General features: G+C 41.8%; 1 protein-coding gene across 6 annotated transcripts in view; it reads left to right on the top strand.

Moving 5' to 3' along the window:
• Positions 1-21,000, top strand: part of APP (amyloid beta precursor protein) — a 216,219-nt gene that overhangs the window by 68,653 nt on the left and 126,566 nt on the right. For all 6 annotated transcript variants that reach the window (XM_084802345.1, XM_084802346.1, XM_084802347.1 and 3 more), the window contains exon 3: positions 4,509-4,638. In XM_084802345.1, the coding sequence (XP_084658471.1) occupies positions 4,509-4,638 (130 nt within the window). The remainder of the gene's footprint in view (positions 1-4,508; positions 4,639-21,000) is intronic.

Here is a 21,000-nt window from a genome sequence, read left to right on the forward strand (position 1 = left end):
AAGAGTATGAGTTACACAATCTCCTACACCAACAAAAATGTATCATTGTCTCTATAGAATTCTACTGGAGCAGCTTAAAGGGGCATTCAGAGTTTTTCTAATTTTAAAAAATATATAGGTGCCTCATTGTGTATTTTAATAACAAATAATTCTTCATTTCTGAATAAAAGTGACTTAGTCAGACTAACATTACTACGTCCATTTTACTGATTAGAGAAGTAGACAAACTACATGGACTTTTTGTGGTTCAGATTTTATAATCTCATTTTTCTATGTGTGAGCACTGCCATCAGTGAGGTGGCGGGAGGTGGGGAAGCCCGAGAAGTCACACATGTGGCCTAGATTTTGTGGATGGAATTGGAAATTAATTGTCTGGCTGGTCTTCATTCAAAGGCTGGTAATCTCAAGGGAGAGGCACGTGTGCACAGTTTCAGTTTGTCAGTTTGCAATCCCTGCTTAGACACTGGGAGGTGAATAATTTACTGGTCTGCTGCACAGAACATTATCCTAGGAATCTGATGACGGTGTGTGAGCGATGAGGGCAAGAAGGCCCCTTCCCCTGCCCGTCCAGTTTGGAAGCACAATCTGTTGGTTTTAATGGAGAAGAGGGAAAATGGTGTGACTATGTCTATCATAGGGATTTACAGAAAGCTGACGGCTAACAAGCTTCTCAGTGGGGGGTAGCATTTCTAAAATGCCAGCTGGAATCTTTTTAGAAAAACGCAGTAACTCACAGTTTACTGCACATAAAGTCATGTCCCCCAGGGCGAACTCTTCATGCCGTCGAGTTTATGACTCATGAGTGCCGTTCGTTTGTGGTCTAATAAACAAGAAAGGGTGGGGGGATTATATTTCTGTACATAAAGCTACTCGCCTTTCATTATATAGAATAAAGCGATGGGCCTTTAAATTTTTAGTGGCATTTTCATGGAGAGTGCTGTCTGCACCTTGAAATGCATGTACTGAAGTGTTAAAGATGCTTAAGCACAAAATAAAACGAAGCGAAGACACTGGTGCCCTTTGCAGCTAAACTGCTGGCTGTGTTTGAAGCACCTTAATACCAGCACAGGGTTCTGACTTACAAATGCAAGCTTTTTATTACATTTTTGTTTTCTTTTGTTTGTGCACACGTGTGGATGTGTGTTGGTGCACAGGTGTAACCATGTGGGTACCGAAGATTTAACACAGTCAAGTCGGTGCCTTTATCTGCTGAGCCATCTCATTGGTCCTGACTTAAGTGCTGTGTGTGTGTTCTTCCCATGGAAACTCTCCACCATTTGTTCAGTCACATGGTTATTCCGATAGATGCCTTATTTTTTTATTATTATTATTTTTTTTAAAGAGAAGCTGTACATTTCAGAAAATAGAAAGGAAGGCAGAGAGATGCTCAAAATTCCTTCCATCCCCAACACACCGTTCTGGAGTGGTACAGCCATGGCAGGTCATGAGCCTGTACTGGAATGGCGTTATCACCCACAGTCTATAGTTTGTATTAGGTCTCACTCTTGCTGTTGAGCCTTCTTTGGGTCTGGACATACGGAAGTAGTAGTAATTTCACAGTACAATTATTAACTCTCTGTGTTCTGTTTACTTCTAAAGTCTGAAGAACCTCTCTCTCTCTCTCTCTCTCTCTCTCTCTCTCTCTCTCTCTCTCTCTCTCTCTGTGTGTGTGTGTGTGTGTGTGTGTGTGTGTGTAGGGTTATGTGCAAGTGTGGAAGCCAATTCGAGTGTCTTATTTTTCTTTTTAAAAACATATTTATTTATTATATATACAGTGTTCTGCCTCCATATACACCTGCACATCAGACGAGATCTCATTATAGATGGCTGTGAGCCACTATGTGGTTGCTGGGAATTGAACTCAGGACCCCTGGAAGAGCAGACAGTGCTCTTAACCTCTGAGCCATCTCTCCAGCCCCAAGTGTCTATTTTTCAAGAGTCATCCTCTTTATTTTTGTAAGATTTATTTATTTTGTTTTTTGTGTAAGAATGTGTTGTCTATATGTATTTGCACCATGTGTGTGTCTGGTGCTCACAGAGGTTCCAAGAGGGTGTCAGACTCCATGAAACTGGAGTTGAGGATGGATGCTGGCTACCGTGAGGGTGCTGGTAATCAAACCCAGTACCTCTGCAAGAACAAAAACGACTTTAAACTCAGCCATCATTCCAGCCCTGTCACCTTGTTTTGTGTGACAGAGTCTCTCGCTGGCTTGGGACTCACAGATCAGGCAAGGCCAGCTGGTCAGTGAGTCCTAGGGATCTGGCTATCTCCACCACTCCCAGCTCTGTAATTATGAATGTGCTCCAACACACCTGAGTACTGGGGATTTGGCTCAGGTTGTGTGTGTGTGTGGTGTGTGTGTGTGGTACGTGTGTGTGGTGTGTGTGGTGTGTGTGTGTGTGTGTGTGTGTGTGTGTGTGGTGTGTGTGTGTGTGTGTATGTGTATGTGTGTATGTGGTATGTGTGTGTCTGTATGTGTATTGCAAATGCTTTTGCTGCCCCTATAGAGTTGTCTTTTATAGACTGCCATGTGATGGAAGCCATACCATATGTAACCTTTATAGACTGGCTTCTCTCACTTAATGGTAGGCATTTAAGTTTCCTTTGTGTATTTTTATAGCTAGAGAGCTCATGTGTGTGTGGGGGGGGGGCGTGATAATAAATATTTCCATGTCTAGAATGTAGTTTTTAAACTATCCATTCTCACCACTTTTCAATCCTTTCTTTCTTTCTTTCTTTCTTTCTTTCTTTCTTTCTTTCTTTCTTTTGGGGATAGCACATAGACTAAGGTGAGGTGACTAAGATGTAAGTAATACTGTTTTATAGTATTTTGAGAAGATTAAAAACACAGCGAACAAGATGTGCACATTTTAAATGAAGACAGGGTCACTCCGACGACAATCATAAGGAATCCCGTATCTGTAACCCACAGGAGGGCTCCGTTACCTGGATTCTCTGGGCCACAAACTGGGGATGTATCTGTTCTTCTGTGTTTCCACTTCCAAGCCATTCACTCCTGAGAACCCTCAGCCCCGTGTATGAACTGTTGTGCTTTCAGCCTAGGTGGCCGTTGTTCTTTCCGGATGCAGCTGTCCCTGAGGCCCACTAGTCCCACGCACACACCCTCAGTCTTTGATGTCCGCAGCTTCTGCCTTTCCATCATCCACTACAACCTTTTTGTAAGTTGTAAGTGATTTTGAGGAGTCAGTGATTCCTCTGGTAGTTCACTTTCTCAAATCAAATCTATGAGTCACATTTCCTCAGTGACAACGGCTTCCACTGATGGCCATAGTTATTATAGCCCTTGCTACTACCAATAATTGAGACTTTGTCAGATTTCTAATTTTTGTTGTTGTTTGTTTGTTTGTTTGTGACAGGGTTTCTCTGTAACAGCCCTGGCTGTCCTAGAACTCTTTTTGTAGACCAGGCTGGCCTCAAACTCACAGAGATCCACCTGCCTCTGCCTCCTGAGTGCTGGGATTAAAGGCGCGTACCGTCACACCCGGCTCATTTTCTAATTTTAATTCCCAGTCTCTCCCCAGCACTTCCTGGCTCACTTTCCCTGATATGTCTGCACCAAACCCTTTAGCTCATTCCAGGATTGGAATTCCATTGTCTGACACACTTTTGACTGCGTACAATTCCCTACGCACTCTCACCCTCCTCTCCTAGGTTCATAGTCACCAGTTAGACGCATCTGCTTCCTTAAAGCCTTTAGTTAGTAAGCTATTTCTGTTGTTATTTATCTGGCAAAATGGCTCACTTTAGAGGCATATTTTACATTCCTGCTTTCCTTTGAAATCTCTCCCCCATTAGTATTACACAGAAGTGGTTTGATACTTCGCAAATAGATTTTAGTTGATTGAGTTTGACATTTCATTCCAAGTGCCCGGTGACCAGCGTGATTCGCCAAGAGCGGTCATCACAGAAGGAGATAAGTAGTTTGTTACTGACGGAGAAGAATTCATGAGTGCCGCTCTTAAAATGGCCCTCTTGAAGACTCTATTAATAAAATATGTTTTTGTAAACTACTTTGATGACAGAGGCTGATTTTTAGATGGAAACTAGCTATGTGCTGTGCTCTGTACTTAAAATATTTGTATTTGTCTGATAGGAGTGGGTTGAATTTGTGGAGATATGGTATCCTCAAGCGTATCAATTACAGCATTCCTTCAGAGTGCTACAAGCTATGGTCTTCAATTGTCTGTATATTTTACATAGAAAATAACCTCATTCTTTCCATAGTCTCCACACTCCCACGTTTCTGTTCAATCTCTCCTGGACACTGTCTGAATGGGCAGTTAGATGCAAGGTATCTTTTCGTAAAATACTAGGCACTGCCAACTCAGGCCTTTCTCTCAGGTACTACTCTTGCTTGGTTGGAAGGCAAGCAGCTCGGCTCTCAGGTCATAATGGGGTCTTTGAAGCGCAGTGGAGGTTCAGCAGGTCCTTGCGCGTGTCAGGCTTTGCTGACAGTAACCATCTCCCCTTCTTCTGTGCTCCCCAGGTCTACCCTGAACTGCAGATCACAAACGTGGTGGAAGCCAACCAGCCAGTGACCATCCAGAACTGGTGCAAGCGCGGCCGCAAGCAGTGCAAGACTCACACCCACATTGTGATTCCCTACCGCTGCTTAGGTGAGTCAGCCAGCCAGGCCCACAGCTGCGGCTGATGGGAGGATGCTTCGTTAGGTCACGTGTGTACACGTGCTCCTTCAACAAGTGGCCACCGCCATATTGTTGGCTCTGGGTCTGTGTGCTTCCTGCCTGCAGATTCATCCAGTCGTGGGTGGAAAAATAATTGGAAAAACAAACCCCCTAAACAAGCCTGTTATCTGTATGTCTGTATTATTTATATTGCACTAGATATTATAAGTAAGGAGAGGTGATTTTTTGTTTCTTTTATTGTGATGCTTGAGAACGATCATAGGACTTATAGCATTCCACCAGTACTGTGTATCCGAAGCCTGGAGGGAGGTGATTTAATTAATGCATGTAAGTTGTCTGTAGGTTATATGTAAATACTCATAGTCTATGAGACTTGGGATTTTAGTGTCCACAATAAATGATAGGCCCTGTCCCTTATGAATACCAAGAAACTATGTTTTACTGTGTTCTGGATGTTGCAGGAACTGCCCCCATGTTCTTTTACTACCAGAACATCATTTCTTAGCTCTCTGTCTCAGAATGGCTTTACCCCAGGGAGATCATGGAAGGCCTGAGTCTCCCGCCAGTCCTGGGTCTGCTGAGTGAACACTGTCGGGTGGTAAAGGAGCCCCAGAGTCTTACAAGTGACTCTCATTTACACCGTCCAGTTTTACAAATGGCGGGCCTTGGATATCTTGTCACGTGATTTCACAGGAGAAAGAATATAATGTGAGACGCCACACTCTTGCCAAGTCATTTAAAAGCCCTTTCCCAAGGCACCCCTCCTTCCTACAGTTGTGAATGGCCAGGAAGTGTGTTTGTTTGATTGTTTTGTTTTCTATTAACCTAGATCAAACTGGAGGAAACCATGTGATCACAAAGGCCCCAAATCTTTTACTGCCTGCAAGTTTTACTTTTTCATTTTTTTATCTTTAAAATTCAGTCATGTTTGTTTTTTGGAAGAACCATCTTAAGTCCACTTTCAATGTTACCACTCTTCCTAGCTGGCATTTCATATGAATAAGCCTGGCATCGGTAGCCCTATTTGATTTGATAAATTCCATTTATCTGTTTTCTGTTGTTTTTGATTAATAAGAAGGTTGTACATGAGGATGGGAGATCTTTATATGGAAGCTGTAGATAAAGTATTGATGACTTCTAAAGTCTAAAAGGAATCTTCTAGAAAGTCCCTGTTCCCCTCCCATGCACAAGGAAGTGAGTTTGAGCCCCAACACCTTAGCAACACGGGCTCCAAAACAGACTTTGCAAATAAAGATACCTACTTGAGATTCCAGGAATTTTGCATAGTATTTGTTTAGCATACTGGGGGCTGGTGGGATGGCTCTGCAGTTATGAGTACCTACTGCTCTTCAGAAGGGCCTGAGTTCAGTTCCTAGTACCCAGGTCTGGTAGCACACAACTACTTATAGCTTTAGCTCTGGTACCTACCTCTTCTAGCCTTGAAGCTCATTGTACTCAAATACACCCTGCCCCCGAATTTTTATATATATATTTAAAAACATGCTGATTTCTGTTTACTTCTGCATATAATTTGAGAAATCAACAGAAAGCATGGGACCTTACAATAAAGATCTCATCTGCATTTTATATTCAGTGAGCAAATGATAAAGGCAATGTTGAACTAGACTCTTAACCATTTGATGGTCTCTGTCTTTTCTTACTCTTCCTTATTTATTCGTTTAATGCTGTCTGGTTGAGAAGTAAAGATTGAGCAAGAGAATTTAAAGTGAGTAACATTTAGATACTGTAGAGTTTCAGCAAGAGCTTCGATATTACACCATGGGCATCCAGGAACCATCAGAATCCTAGTTTTCAGTGTGATAGACCTCTGTTATATTATTTAAAGAAACAGTCTCACTAATTTGCTTTTTAATACTAGTTTCATGTAGCAAGCTCCCATTAGTAATGACAGTGACCTGTCCTCAGCTTTTACCTCTAACGGTTCCTGAACCATTTCACTGCTTGGGGTTTGTAGAGGTGTGCAGGTCAGACTGAGGTAAGGGAAAATCGGGAGGCAACTCAAAATTGTCCAAAAGATCATGTCAAAAAAAAATGAGGAAGATGGAATTCCCTGTTGCCTCTGTCTCTGGCAAGGACCAGATTTCTCTTTTATCTTTTGAATAGATTCTGAGCTCCTTTGATGCTGAAGTACATAATTCAAGGAGGCAGGCCACTTGTGACATGCTTAGGAAATTTCTCAGGTCTGGGTCAGCATCCAATATAAAATGAGCACTCTGACACTAACTGTTCCTGACTGCTAATAGACTAGATAATCATTAGATACTCCCAGCAGGCATTTGGCCTGTTTGAATCTTTTATTGTGTTTCTCATCTTATAAATCCCTGGTCTTTTCCCATTGGCCCTGAAATAGACTGTCAGTTGACAGGCAGAGCATGCTTGTCTCTTGCTTTGCCAATGAGTTTAGTTTAGAATTAAGCAGTGTGGGCATTGTCCATTTCTTAGGAAGTGGCAAATTTTCTAGATGTCTCCAGTGTGTTACACAAGGCATATAGAATATGCTAATATATATTTATGGTGTGAATTTTGAGAAAGAGAATTAAAGAATGTACATAACTCATGTACATATTGTTATCATGAATATTGTAAGTTCAGCTCTTAACTTTAATTTTGCCATTCCTTCCTTTCCCTTTTCCATGGCTTCTTGGTCTCTCCTTCATCTTGGTGTCCTGTCATCAGTAACTGCATAGGGTGCCCATTGAAATTGTTGTACCTTGAGCTTGGTCTCCCTTCATGAGTATAAATGTCAATTGCCAGACAGGTTGGATTTCCTGATATAAGTCACACAGCCACAATGTGTTCAGATCAGGATAAGAACCTACCATTTCTTGATTTCTCATCATCCCTGTTCCCTATGATTTATTATTATTATTTTTTTTAAGTATTAGGCTGGGCAGTGTAGGCGCATGCCTTTAATCACAGCACTCAGGAGGTGGAAACAGGCAGATCTCTTGAGCTGGAGGGCAGCCTGGTCTACAGAGTGAATTCCTACACAGCCAAGGCTACACAGAGAAATCCTGTCTCCATGCACCTCCACCCCCTGCCAAAAACCAGAATATAACAAGTGCCCCACTTCATTTATAAGTTCAAATCATGCAAGAAACACTGTGAATTTGAGACAATAAATATTAAAGTTCCACAATAGATGTTCAGTTGATAAAAGAGGCCTCTCTGACAAATCAGAATGCCAAAGTTTTCTGATAATTACAGTGGTAATCAGTGGCATGCTTCTTTATAACCTGCTCCTGAAACAAAGAATTATTGTTTAGCACTAATCTAAGAACACTCTGAAACCTCCGGCTGTATCCAAATATGTATTTTAGACAAAGGAGAGTTTTACTAAAGTTAATTCCCGCAAAGACATGACCCAGTAACAAGAGTTAGATTGTCTTAGACATTGCCATATTGAAATTCAAAACGTTCAAAACAAATCTTGAGAAAAACGCCTGTCATTCCTGGCATGCAGCCTCCTGACCTCTGTCTCAGATGAGCGACTCTGCATGGCACTTAGCTGAGTTCTTGCTGCACCGTGTGTTTGCCTTGGAGTTACTTGCTCTGCAGAGTCTCTCATTGCTTGTGAGATGGGGAAGTGTATCTTGTTGCCTTTGGCACTTCTCTCCCATGGAATGGATGGCTTCCTCCCCAATGGAAGCGTGCTGGCGTTCTTGTTTCGTTTATTATTTTTTGATACTTTCAGAACCAGAGAATACGATCTGACTTGATCGTGTAAACATCTTCTCACATACCATATGTGCAATTCAACGCACATCATTTATCATCCCTCAGGGAGGTGGTGGGTTTTGTTTTTGTTTTTGCTTTTTTCCAAACCCTTTCCATTTGAATGACTTCTCTCTTCATGGTATAATGGATCCGCTATTGAAGTTGGCACACTTCTGCACTTGTGCTTGACTAGCAATGGTGCAATATGTTGCCTAGGACAAATCACTGTTACTTTTTTTAGGGCAAAAGTGCAGCTAGTAGGGTAATCCAAAAGAGTAATTAGAAGTTGAGCTACTAGGCGACATGTCAGTAGGCCTCTATTACCAAGGAAGATACCCTAAATGTGTAATAGTACCTTTCACAGAAAGAGAAATTAAGTTCTGATTCTCTCAAATTTGAATTTGATGGTTTTAATAACATTTTAAGACAAGTCTACCTATTCTAGATGGCTGCTTCTCTGAATGATCTACAGATATCTCAGTTGGTTTTTTTTGTTTGTTTGTTTTGTTTTATTTTGTTTTTTTTTAGATCAAGCAGTTTGTATTTGGCTACCTGACAGTTAATTGTACCAGAGCTGTTCTGTCAACTTATGCTCAATAAATTTTTATTGTTGTTGTAACTATTGTTGTTATTGGGTTTTTTTTTTTAAGACATCAGCCAACTGTAAAATATTTAGGAATGTTAGGTAATGCCACCAAACTTTGAAAATAGGTCAAAGGAAGGAAGAACATTTGTTTTAGACTTTAAGGATGCTTTTAATGTCTAGAAATCTGAATATGGGAATCCAGAGACTTCTGCATTCCCACATGGACTTAACAGTTTTCAGTTTTAATATGATAAATTAGGTATTGTACTCCCGCATAATAGATCGACAGAGTACTCTTTAAAATACAACTTTTACTTGTTTTGAAGGTAAGAATTTTATGAAGGTTACTGAAATTGAATTTACAAAGATACTTGACTGATAAAATACTGCTGCCCAGGACAGGAGGTGGTTGGACTTTTAAAAAATAATTTTCCAAAAATAACATTGAGAATATAAAAAAATGTCATTGACAATAACAGTGAGTCTAAAACCTAGGTTAAAAGTCATTTTAATGTCAGTAGCAGTGGGTGCTAGGGCCAGGCACGATGACACAGGCCTTTAACCCCAATACTCAGGATGCAGAGACAGGCAGATCTCTGTGAGTTCGTGGCCAGCCTGATCTACAAAGCAAGTCCTGGACAGCCAGGACTATAATAGAAACCGTGTCTCAAAAAACAAAAACGAAGTAAAATAGAATAAAAATAAAATATCAAGTACAGGTGCTTGCCACAGAAGCTCTTGATATTTTTCTCCACAACTGGGATAAATTCTGTCCTTTATTGTCATGGTAGCCACCAAGTCACCAAGTAGCTCATTAAATGTTCAGGGTTTTTTTTTCATGCCCCTTGATGAATTTTTAGCTCTTCTTGATGATATGTCCCAGGGCCCCCCCCTTCTCTTTGTCCCTCCTCTAATTCTCTCCGCCTGTGCATCTTCAGTTTTGGCTTTGATCCCTAATGGAGAAAGGAAGCCCCAAAGCAACAGCTGTGCCAAGGGATAGCAGCAAGTGCATGTTGCAGAAGAGTGGGGGATGTCCCAGAAGTGGGGCTCTTGAGGATGAGGTGACACTCATGCATTACCTGCTGTATAGACCCAACCTGGCCCTAGTGGGGAGTTAGGATCCTCTCATCGAGTTTGGAAAAGATATAGTGCCTCTGAAAGTATAAAAAATTAAGCAAAATTTAAAGTGTGGGCTCTTATTAGTTTTAGCGAGGAAAAAAAAAACCACCCACAAAATACTGGAAAAAACCCAAGAAGTTATTTTATTAAAATACAGACATCAGCGTGAACAATTTTGTCAACTGTGTTGTTGGTCAGCTCTCTGTCAATTTCCAAAGAGAAGGCTCTTAGTTTATCTCAGTGCATAGTTGTTTGGCCTCATTGTTTTGGTCCTGTGCTGAGGTAACATATGGGGATGGAATTACTTGGTACAGCAATGTCATTGCTCATGGCCAGAAAGAAAAGAATCATCAAAGTGGAGGAAGCTGGGGAGTGTGTGTGTGTGTGTGTGTGTGTGTGTGTGTGTGTGTGTGTGTGTGTGTCTCAACTCTGAGGGCGGCTCCACCAATAACTTAACCTGCCCTCCATCAGCTCCATCTCTCAAGCCTTCTCCCATCTCTGTGGAGAGTCCCAGAAGATGTGAACTTCACTGCCTGTCTAGAAGCAGTACCACATAGGCTGTGCTTTTGGTAATGTTGGTAGACTTAAGCACGGCCTCTTCTCCCACAGTAGGGGACGTAAAGTGGAGAGCTCACAAAAGTAGGTCTTTCCCTAGTCACCATTGCTGTTCGCTTGCACGCCTGTCCATCCCCTTCATAAGGGTTGCTTACAGGAGCATGCGTAAGGGCTTGTTTACAGGTCTCTCACCAGTGGCTACATCACTCAGGAAAATGTCTCATCTCTCTAATTTTAATAGCAAACAACCAAGAGGGTATCATGTCAGGGAAGTATTACGTCAGTGAATTTGAGAGTCTGCTTAGGGAAAAGAATAATTGTAGGGCTATATTAGGAACAAATACTTCATGGTGCAGAAGATTAACAATGCTTTCTTGCGATGCTTTTGCGTTTGGAGATAATTGGTTTCTGTGTGAAATGTAAGCGCTTTGGTGATTAGGACTTTTGTTCGCTCAGTGAAAACCCCCAGAGCTTAGAACATGTCATAGCACTTCCTGCCTATTTGTCAGGATGTATTGAAAGAATGAAGTGAAGATTTAAGTGGATGCTGGGGTTGGGTTGGGGGGGTGGGGGCTGCCTCTTGAAAGGCAGATGACACGGAGTGGAGCTTCTCCTGCCAACCACTTCCCAAGATGACAGCAGGTCTCATTTACCTGAGTCAACCTGTGCCGATCAACACAAAGAGGGAATTTAATATTAGCATGATCATAGTCAATACGCCAGGAAGTTCCCCTATTATTTTTACCAGTTGAATGACTTGACCTTGGTTTTCATCAGCCGCCATGATTCTGATAGTAAGATTCTAGTCAAAATTCCAAGTTGAGTCTGAATCTATGGGTACCAATGCATGTTTGTATTTTAAAAATCTATTGTTGGGGCTGGAGAGATTATGGCTCAGTAGTTGAGAGTACTTCAGGTCCAGTACCCTTATGGCCGCTTATAGCTGTCTGTAACTCCAGTTGTAGGGTATCTAACACCCTCCACACGTGCACACACTCTGGCATACAAACATATAGACCAAACAAACAAGTAAATATTTTTTTTAATTGGAAAAGAAGGAAAAAGTGTGTGTGTGTGTGTGTGTGTGTGTGTATGTGTGTGTGTACTCATAGTGTGTATACATGGGTGTTTGTGTCATGGTACAGATATGGAGGTCAGAGAACAATAATTTAGAGTCAGGTCTTCCCTTCCATTATTAGCTAATTTTCAGTGATGAAAATGAAGTCACCGGGCTTGTGTGGCAAGCATTTTGACCTCATGAGCTATCTTGCCGGCCTGCATGTTTGTATTTCCTTCCAGACATTCTTTATTTATGGCTCACCTTTGATTTCATGAAGACCTTTGCCCTACTGGCCCTTTGATTTCCTTTATCAGTAATGTCTAGGCTTCTCATGTTTTCTCACGTTTTCTCTGGCCCTCGTATGAGTAGGCTGATCCCGTGCACTTCGTGAGCTTTACAGTTCTTCCTCCTTACGTGGTACGTGATGGTTACAGGTCCCATCAGTGCCTCGTAGCCTTTGGCTTGCTCCATAGTGAGCCATTATCAGGAGTTCATCTCTTCAGCTCCAGTTATCTGTGACACCACTAGCTCTCTGAACGCATTTCTGTCCTTTGTACTACACAGTGCTATCAAGTTCTGTTGAGTGTAGTCTTCTTCCTTCTGTGTATTTTTTTTTTTCAATTCTGTTTCCCATCGCAGGCTCATGTACTGCTGTCCACTTTAGAAATCCTAAATACTGGTGCTTTTCTACAGCACCTCTTCCTGGTTATTCATTTTATACAGAACACATACTTGCCAGGAAATCCCATCGATGCACTCTGTGGGATGAGTCTCAGATTCTGTGTGATGTCTGGGGTACTGGCTCATAGCTTCCTTGGACACTTCAGGGAAAGTGTGTGCAAGTTCCTTACGAATAAATGGTGAGCAGTGGATAATATAACTAAAAGGTTCGCCTTTTCCCTGCCAGGCGTGAGGTCCTGGGCTCAAGCTCTAACACTTCCTAACAAAACAGCATTAATAAATGATAATTTTGTGATTTATTTTTAGGTTAAACGGATCATGCTTAAAGAGTATGATATTATTACCACTTAATTTATTGCTGAATACCATTTGAGGTGATTAAAAAATCTGGCACAGGCAAAGAATAGAGTTGTTCTCAGTCTTCTGAAAAATGTGCAGGTAGGGGTGTGTAGGTGGGTGAGTATGGGGGCAGATTTTACATGTACACTCCCCTAGCCTGATTCCTTCCCTTTATCAAAGTCTCTTGGACTCTTGGTTCTTTGCACAATTACTAATTAAAACCAAGAGCTCTGCTGCCAGTATCTGGCAAGCATTCTTGTACTGAATTTTAATATATAATGTGTAATTAACACCTTCTTAAATTTTGACTTCTGAAAAGCATTGTGGATACTTCCATATAAATATAAGACTTGTGGCAACGTATCTCTTTAAAATATAGATATCTCTATTTTAGAATTTTGTTATTCTGTGAGGAGAACTTAGGCTTATGCTAAAACTAGTAACTTAGAGACAAACAGTATGGCTCAGTGGGTAGAGATGCTTGTGCACAGGCTGGGAAGAAAGCTGAGTTCAATCCTCAGATCCTGGAGAGAAATGACCCTTGAAAGTTGTCCTTTGACCTCCACGTGTGTAGTGACATTTGCTTGCCTGAGCGTGCGTGCTGTGTGCACATGCAAATAAAAATTTTTAAAGTTATAGCTGGAAGGAGGAGAGTTAAATCATCTGCAAGGGAAACGCAGAAGGCTGCCTACTGTAAGAGGAAGGCCAACGAGAGTTGCCTAATGAGTCAAGAATGACCAATGCTTAAAATTCAGGAAACCACACATATGACCTATTATTTATTGTTGTAGTTGAATGTTTGGTTGACATGGGACTTGTTATCAAAGATGTCCTTTGTACTCAGCTGGCTTTTTAAAGAGATAGGCTACTGTGTAAGGCTTGTAAAGTGCAGGTTTTCAGGCGTCTATATACAGATCCATCCCTCCTGCCCTAGAAACTAAAAGAAGGGCTTGGAGAAAGCTAAATGGCTCGAATATAATCCCAGGATCAAATGAACATGCAGATTGTCATGTGACATTGAGTCAGGGCAAGAGTAGGAAGTGACCTTTGGCTTAACTTTCCTCCCTGGTAAGTGACCTTAAGGACACATTTCTACAGTTTACTTGGTACTTTAAATTTAGATCGCAAATCCCTTCTAGCCAGCTAATGTAAATGCTCTTGGAAGGTCTGTTTCATTCACACTTTCCTTAGAAGATTTTGCTAATTATTGTCAGTTCCTCTCAATGCTTTTCCAAAACCACACATTTCTGGGATAAAACAACTCAGATCCTCAGGACAACTTTCCTTGAATGTGCTTTTTAACCATCATTATCAAGGCAGGAATCAGACTATTTGAAAGGGGGATACCCCCTTTAATTCATTGTAAGTCTTAGCCCCATAGTGTATGCCTTTTTAAGTGTTTAAATGAGAGATTTAAGTTCTTCAAACACTCTGCCTGTATCTTTATTTTGAGAGATGCTTTGTTTAAGTGCATTTAAAGGCTCGGTTTTACTTGCTCAGAGTGCTCGCTCTTCAGAATATCTGCTCCCTGGAGAAGTAAGCCAAAGTTAGTCTTTTCATGTGACTTTGGATTGTTGACCTGGAAGACTTCAGGGTAAAGGAACGGGCTTTGGCACTGTTCCACTGCTTTCTGCCTGAGTACCCAGCCTGGAAAGTAAGGCGTGGCTGACCCTGTGCAAAGGGGAGGATGGGTGGACTCTGAAGATGTCTGAAGCAGGAATACACCTTCATTCGATGCCCAGCTTTACAGAGGAAGAGAATTCTAAACTGCTGCATGCACGAATGTGCCTAATGTGTTGCAGCTTGTTATGATGCATATTTAAATTATTTTGCATATTCAAATGATTTTTACACCCAAACAAATGCATCCATTCTTTGCCTGGCAAGTAAGAACTGAATGACGCTTGTGCTCCCTCTGAAAGGAACAGGCATTTTCATTATCAAATTCAATCAAGCAGAAAAAGTGGCAAAAGAAACAGAAACCTCCATTTATTTACATCTGTGATCGAAGTTGGGGTGATAAAAGAAGATTATTGCTGAGTGACACAAGATTTTTGTCAGCTTGGAAATGGTCTTTCTTACTTAGATTATGAGTACAAAGACAACAAAAAGTCTCAAATTATACATGGCTCCGTAATTCACTGCAGATATCCCTAGGGCCTGTGCGGAGAGAGGCGCTCTGGCTATGTATTAACATTCTATATCCCCTTTAGTCTTGAAAGCCCTTATTTATTCGTTGTAAAACCTTAACTGCTGGCTTTATGTTCTGTTAGCAGAGATTTCCCCATCCTCCTTAGATTTTATTTGCATCAGCAGCTGTAGACATAGAACTCACTTGTCATCATACAACACCGCATTAAGAAGTGAATCAGACTCCTCCAGGGGGATTTGTTGCTAAAGCATAGTCAGGGATGCACCTTTTGAAGCCCTAATATAATTATTTCTTGCCCAAACCTTCCTTCGTCGAAGTCCAGAAATTCAATTATTTCAGCTCTCTCAGGAGTGATAAGCTCCAGGAAATTGATTTGCAATAATGAAACTAAGCCTTGTTTACAAATCTGAGAGGCAATTTCTAAGACCAGCGTGGCACAGTGACAGAAAGAGGTTCCTGATTATCTGTGGGCTCGTCCTCTTTGAAAAGACCATGTTTGTAAAAACACAACTCGGAAAGGATATGGGTAATTTCTAAATGAGCTTGATGCATCATGATTCCCTGCTTTCCTTTTAATTCTATTAGAAGCTGGTTTGCACATCCCTCGGTGTGCTGCCGGGACAATGGTGAATCCTAATTCTCTTTTCTGTGCTTTAACAGACCTCTGCAAGCTGACAGTAGTGTTCAGATGCCCAGTTAAGACCTGTGCCAGTTTCAAGTGGTGTGGCCTCATTTCTTCCTAGTTGTTAAGTGCTGTGACATCTTTTTTTTTTTTAATTCTCTTCCTTCTCCTTATAAAATATTTGAACCAATAAGAAATAAGCCAGTATTCCTTGTGTACAGCCATGAGATTTGAAAGGTTGGTTGGACACCCGGATTCTAGTACGTTTCCTAAAAGCAATGACCTATACGTAGATGTGTCAAGCCTGTGACTAGAAATGTCAAGTGGAAGGTCAACCTTGGAAGAGTAGAGAGAGGTTGTGGAATCCTTAGGCACGGGGCCGTGAGTGTCCCCGAGTGACAACAGAAGATGAATGGAGAACAAAGGACAGAGCTTTATGTAATCAAAACTGTTAAAAGACAAGACGGGGAAGCGGAGTAGAAAGGACAAGCTGAAGATAGAAAACCCGCACGGGCTGTCTGGACTGAGGGAAGCAGGTTAAGAAGACCGAAGAGAAGGTGGACAGGGGTGTGATAGCGTGGTCAGGGAACCTGGGGGCTGAGACCAAAGCGTTTGTTGTGGACCTCGAAAGAGCAGTTGTTGATGGCAGCATGCGGGGCCAGGGGCCAAGGGTTGGAAAAAGTAAGGCAGGATCTGGAGAGGGCAGGGCGGGAGCTCTGGAGGAAACCTCAGACTAAGTGCCTCTTCCTCTCTTGATTATAGCCTGCTCACACAGGGGGTTCTGAATATGGGTGTGGAAGAGCAGCCTATGTACTTTCACTTCCCAGTAGGCTTTAAGGTTCTGCTAATGACCGGTAGTTGACTCCTTTCACTGTACCTCAGCCTAGTTGGCATTTTGTAAGTAATTATGTGTTTTGTCTTTTTTCTTTGTTTAAAGCACCACATATAACTCTAATTAATTACATCTGTGTTTTTTTTTTTAAACGTTGTTTTGAAATTTTTTAATGAGGTAGGGAAAAAAAAAGGAAAGTGTCAGGAGAAAGCAGACAGTGAAGATATTTGTCTTTTCAAGAACCAACATCATTTAGGAGGGTGTCCCTGTAGTGTCTGCTTTTCAGCTCCTAGGAAACAAGGCTGGATTCAGCTACAGGAGGCTGAGGCCTGGAGGAAGCCGCCCTTAGGCTTCCACATCTAAATTAGTCACATATCCATAAATATATGAAGTATAACAGCAGAGCTGTAGCAAGTGCAATGGCAGGAAGGCAAGTTTGCTAATAATTGCAGTTTATGGAGGTAACAAACCGAATCCTGGAGGTACCTTGCAGTGCCTGAACTTACCTGGACATTATCAATGCACAGTTTTACTCAGGTTTAGTTTCCTGTTTCTCTGCTAAGCCTGTCTTGGGCTTCGCATGTTCTCCCATCATAACCCCTGCATGCCTGCACGTGACTCATGGGGCCTCAAAAGATAGTCCTGATCTTTAAAATGCTATGCAAGGTTTCTTGTGCTCACTGCTGGCCACCGGCCACACGTGGCTGTACTGCAAGCTAGTCCAGACGGTTTTGCAAGTCTAAAGGCGCACCATGTGTAGGAGAGTGGCGCGACGGGATAATACAGCATGCTTTCGTAACCGCTTTTGTAATGATTTCACACTGAAAAGGCAAAATATAGAATATACCAGTATAAATAAAGTATGGTACTAAAGTCAACTTAATATATATAAAAATATGGGAAAATACATACTGCTTTTTAAACGTGGCTGAAGCCACACATGTGACCTACTTTATGTTTCTGTTGGAGCAGGCTGCCCTTGGTTCGGCAACATTGTGTGGAATATGCCTCATTTCGTGTATCCACCATGGATGCGGCCCCAGGGCAGGGTGGCATTTAGTGGCACTCAGTGACGTTGAGTATTCACTTACCAGTGCATCAAATTATGCCACATTTCCATTTTAGTTTTTGTTCTTCTTTTAATTTCTCTGGCCTGTAAGCTTTTTTTTTTTTTTTAACAGTGTAACTCTTAAATGCCACAATCGGGAAAATCCCACACTGAAAAATTATTTCATGCACAAAATTATGAGAGGTATTGTAGGAGGGTCAGCACGGTCCCTTCTGTAAGCCCAGCACTATGGAAGTTGAGACAGGAAGGTTGGGTGTTTAAGATACTGGAAAAAAATAGAAATGCTGAATAAAATGACCGGTAGGCCATGCGTATAGAGTATATATGAAATATAAATGTATGTCATATTTGAGTCTCATTCACAAGATAATTTTATGTGTATGCAAGTTCTAAAACCCGAAATCGAAACAAAGCCGTTGGAGAAGAGAAACAGAGTTTTTGTATGGAATCACCACATCCCTCTTGTTGTGTTGGCTACAAATTTAGAAGCCTCTTTTACGGTTTATTTTATTTTTAATTTTGCACATGTGTGTGGATGGGGATGTGTACCTCACACTAAGACTTGACATAACAGAAATATATCATACATTTTTTCAAAACAAAAGCTGGAGTCATTACACGTTACAAAAGACTGGTGATTGTCAAAACCAAGACTGCTATCACTGCTTAATGTAGTTAAAAAGAGGCAGCAGAAACAGCGTATATCAGGAGCTTACCTCACTCAACTTTCTTGGTAAAGAAGCGGGCAGGGAAGGAACTCTGTACTGGGAAGAAAACTTCTGCCTGACAGTTAGGGTCCGTCACCGAGCCTCGTCAGACGTGAGGTTTCTTATCTATGACCAATTAGTTCCTTCCTAGGAAAAAATTGAATTTGGACAGCAAAGAATTTCCTTTATTGCTCACAGATATGTGATTTAAAAAAAAAAAACTTTTGGACTCTTTTAAAAGAATTTGCTCCTTTTCTGACCACCTCCCCTGGATGGGGAGGCCGGGCGGCACTCAGAGGAAGGATAGCAAGTTACCAAGAAGAGACTCGATACTCTAAGAGCATATATAGGGGGAGGAGGTCTCCCTCAATCACAGACACTGGGGAGGGGAGAAGGGGGGACGTGGGAGGGAGGGAGGAATAGGACGATACAAGGGAAGAGCTAACAATTGAGATGTAATATGAATAAATTAATAAAAAAATGAAAAAAAAGAATTTGAATGGCATATGCTACAACACACACGTACCCACACACACGCACATTATTTTGCTTAGAAAGCTTCTAGACAAGTTCTGCAAGCTAGAAACAAAGTGAAACCATTCTAGCACCAAATCTTGTCAGCCATAGTAATTTCATATATGCTTTTCGAAGATCACAGTATTGATGAGGTGGCAAATAAGTTTATAATAACTTTGTAAAACTTTATGGCTGGGGGCTAGTGATGCATGCCTTTAATCCCAGCACTTGGGAGGCAGACGAAGACAGATCTTTATGAGTTTAAGACCACCCTTGACTACAGAGTGAGCTCCAGGAAAGCCAAGGCTACACAGAGAAACCCTGTCTCAAAACGCACACACACACACACACACACACACACACACACACACACACACACACACACACCAAAACCCAAACAAACACTAAAGAAACAAAAAACCAAGAAAACTTCATGCACGGACTTTTTTTTTTCTATTTGACTTTACTTTTGTGACAGTTTTAGACTTACAACCTACCCCTGACCACCCCCCCCCCCACACACACACACAAAAAAGAGCCAGGAGAAAAAAAAAGATGGTAGTTGAGGCGGCTTCTATAGACCTGCTGTCTGGTTGGCTTCCCCGTGGTGACTGCCCATCTTAATATAATGCTTGCTCCAATGAGACGATCAGTTTTGATGTGTTTTTAACGGAAATCCACACTCTGTTTACACTTAGCTTTTGTCCAGTACTCCTTTTCTGTTCTAGGACTCCATCCAGGGAAACATTGTTTTGCGTTGAAACATCAGAGAAACTTCAGCTCCCCGAGCCTCCCCTTAGCTGTTAGTCTCTCAGTGACCTTGACAGTTTGGCCCAAGTATGGAGTTTTCTCTTGCTTTGCCTGTTTCCTGTTCTTGGAGAATAATACAAGAATCCAGTATCTAGGCATTCTGCCCTCACTGCTACTGACACCCGCTCGTCCCTCTCCACCCTTGTGTTCTGCACTCTTGTAGGTGCTGCCATAGCTCTCCGTGGCTCTGTTGGCCTGCGGAGGCGTTCGCCCCGTTGATCCAAACCTACTCTGTTACCTCCTGCTCTCCTCTGTGTACCCTCAGTCCCCTGCGAGGAGCTGGCTTTCACCTTCTTTGCCTCCACCATTTACTTTGGAATGCACTCATACCAGTATCAGAATTACAGCACCTGTGTGAAGCTTTTAAACATCGTCAAGTTGTTAACCATTTTTGGTCACTGTAGTTTGAAAAAATATCCTTATTATTCCAAAGACCAGTGTTGTTTATAGAGAGGTCCGGTTCGCCTCTTCCTTTCGAATACACATCTCACTGTTTTTTTGTATTCATGAGTGAGTGCATGTCTGCATATGGTGCGTATGTCTGTCTGAACTCACTTGGATAAGTCTGGAAAGAGCTAAACGAAACTTGTAGTGCTCACATCTTTTGCTTTTAGCTTGTCTTGAGCCATCCACTGAGTTTCTGCCATCTGTCAAGGAGTTCTCTAAAGAAACCCATCTGCCAGCTATTGTAATAGTTACAGTGACATGCTGTGTGACAGCGTTGTCACTTTACCCAACCGTGTAATTTAATCACGTGTTCTTCTTGAGAACCCAGAAGTGACCCACACTATGAAGCAAAAACTCTTGTTGCATGCAGAGTGGCTTGAGAACCATTTTGGCCACTTCCTGCCATAGAAATGCCTCCCAGAGCAGCTCAGCTTCTTGTCAGCATGTGCAGGTTAGAGGATGTCAGTACATTTTCCAAGCAAATATGAGTAAAGATTTCTGTGGGCTGTAGTTATCATTTTAATACATACATATGTAGTAGTGTACATAAGTATGGCATGGTTATTTGCTTGTTTTTACATTTATGAGGACAAGTGAGAAACAGCTGATGTTGTTCATCCTCTTCAGTGTGAAGGGTCTTCTGCTTGGCACAGTCAGAAGGAGCAGGCTTTGTTTCTTCTCTACCGGATCCCTTAGATTTGAGTGTCAGTCTCTGCTTGTCATCCTGATCTGAGACATGGTTTCTTCTCTCATAGTTAATTGCAAGAACCCCAACCTAATCGGCTTCCTTCCATCCATCCTTGGCCCCTATGATGCTAATAACTGTGAAAACCTCAGGTCTTCCTGTGTTTCTCCACAGTGCTGTTCCATTTTGTAGTTGAAAGCCATGCAGTGTGCCCTTACCCACCCCATCATCTCTTGCAACTTACTCTTCTCTGAGAATTCTCCACCCTCTGTTCTTGTCTGAGCTCATCAGCATGCATTTACTAGGGACTCTGCACCCCTTGCTCTGTGGCTGGAATGTTTTCTGACTGACTTAGGAGGTTTTCTTTTCTTTTCTTTTCTTTTCCTTACTTCTTCCAACTTATTCAAGCATCCT

Source organism: Acomys minous (assembly GCF_964271855.1).
Source record: "Acomys minous genome assembly, chromosome: 11".
NCBI lineage: Eukaryota > Metazoa > Chordata > Mammalia > Rodentia > Muridae > Acomys > Acomys minous.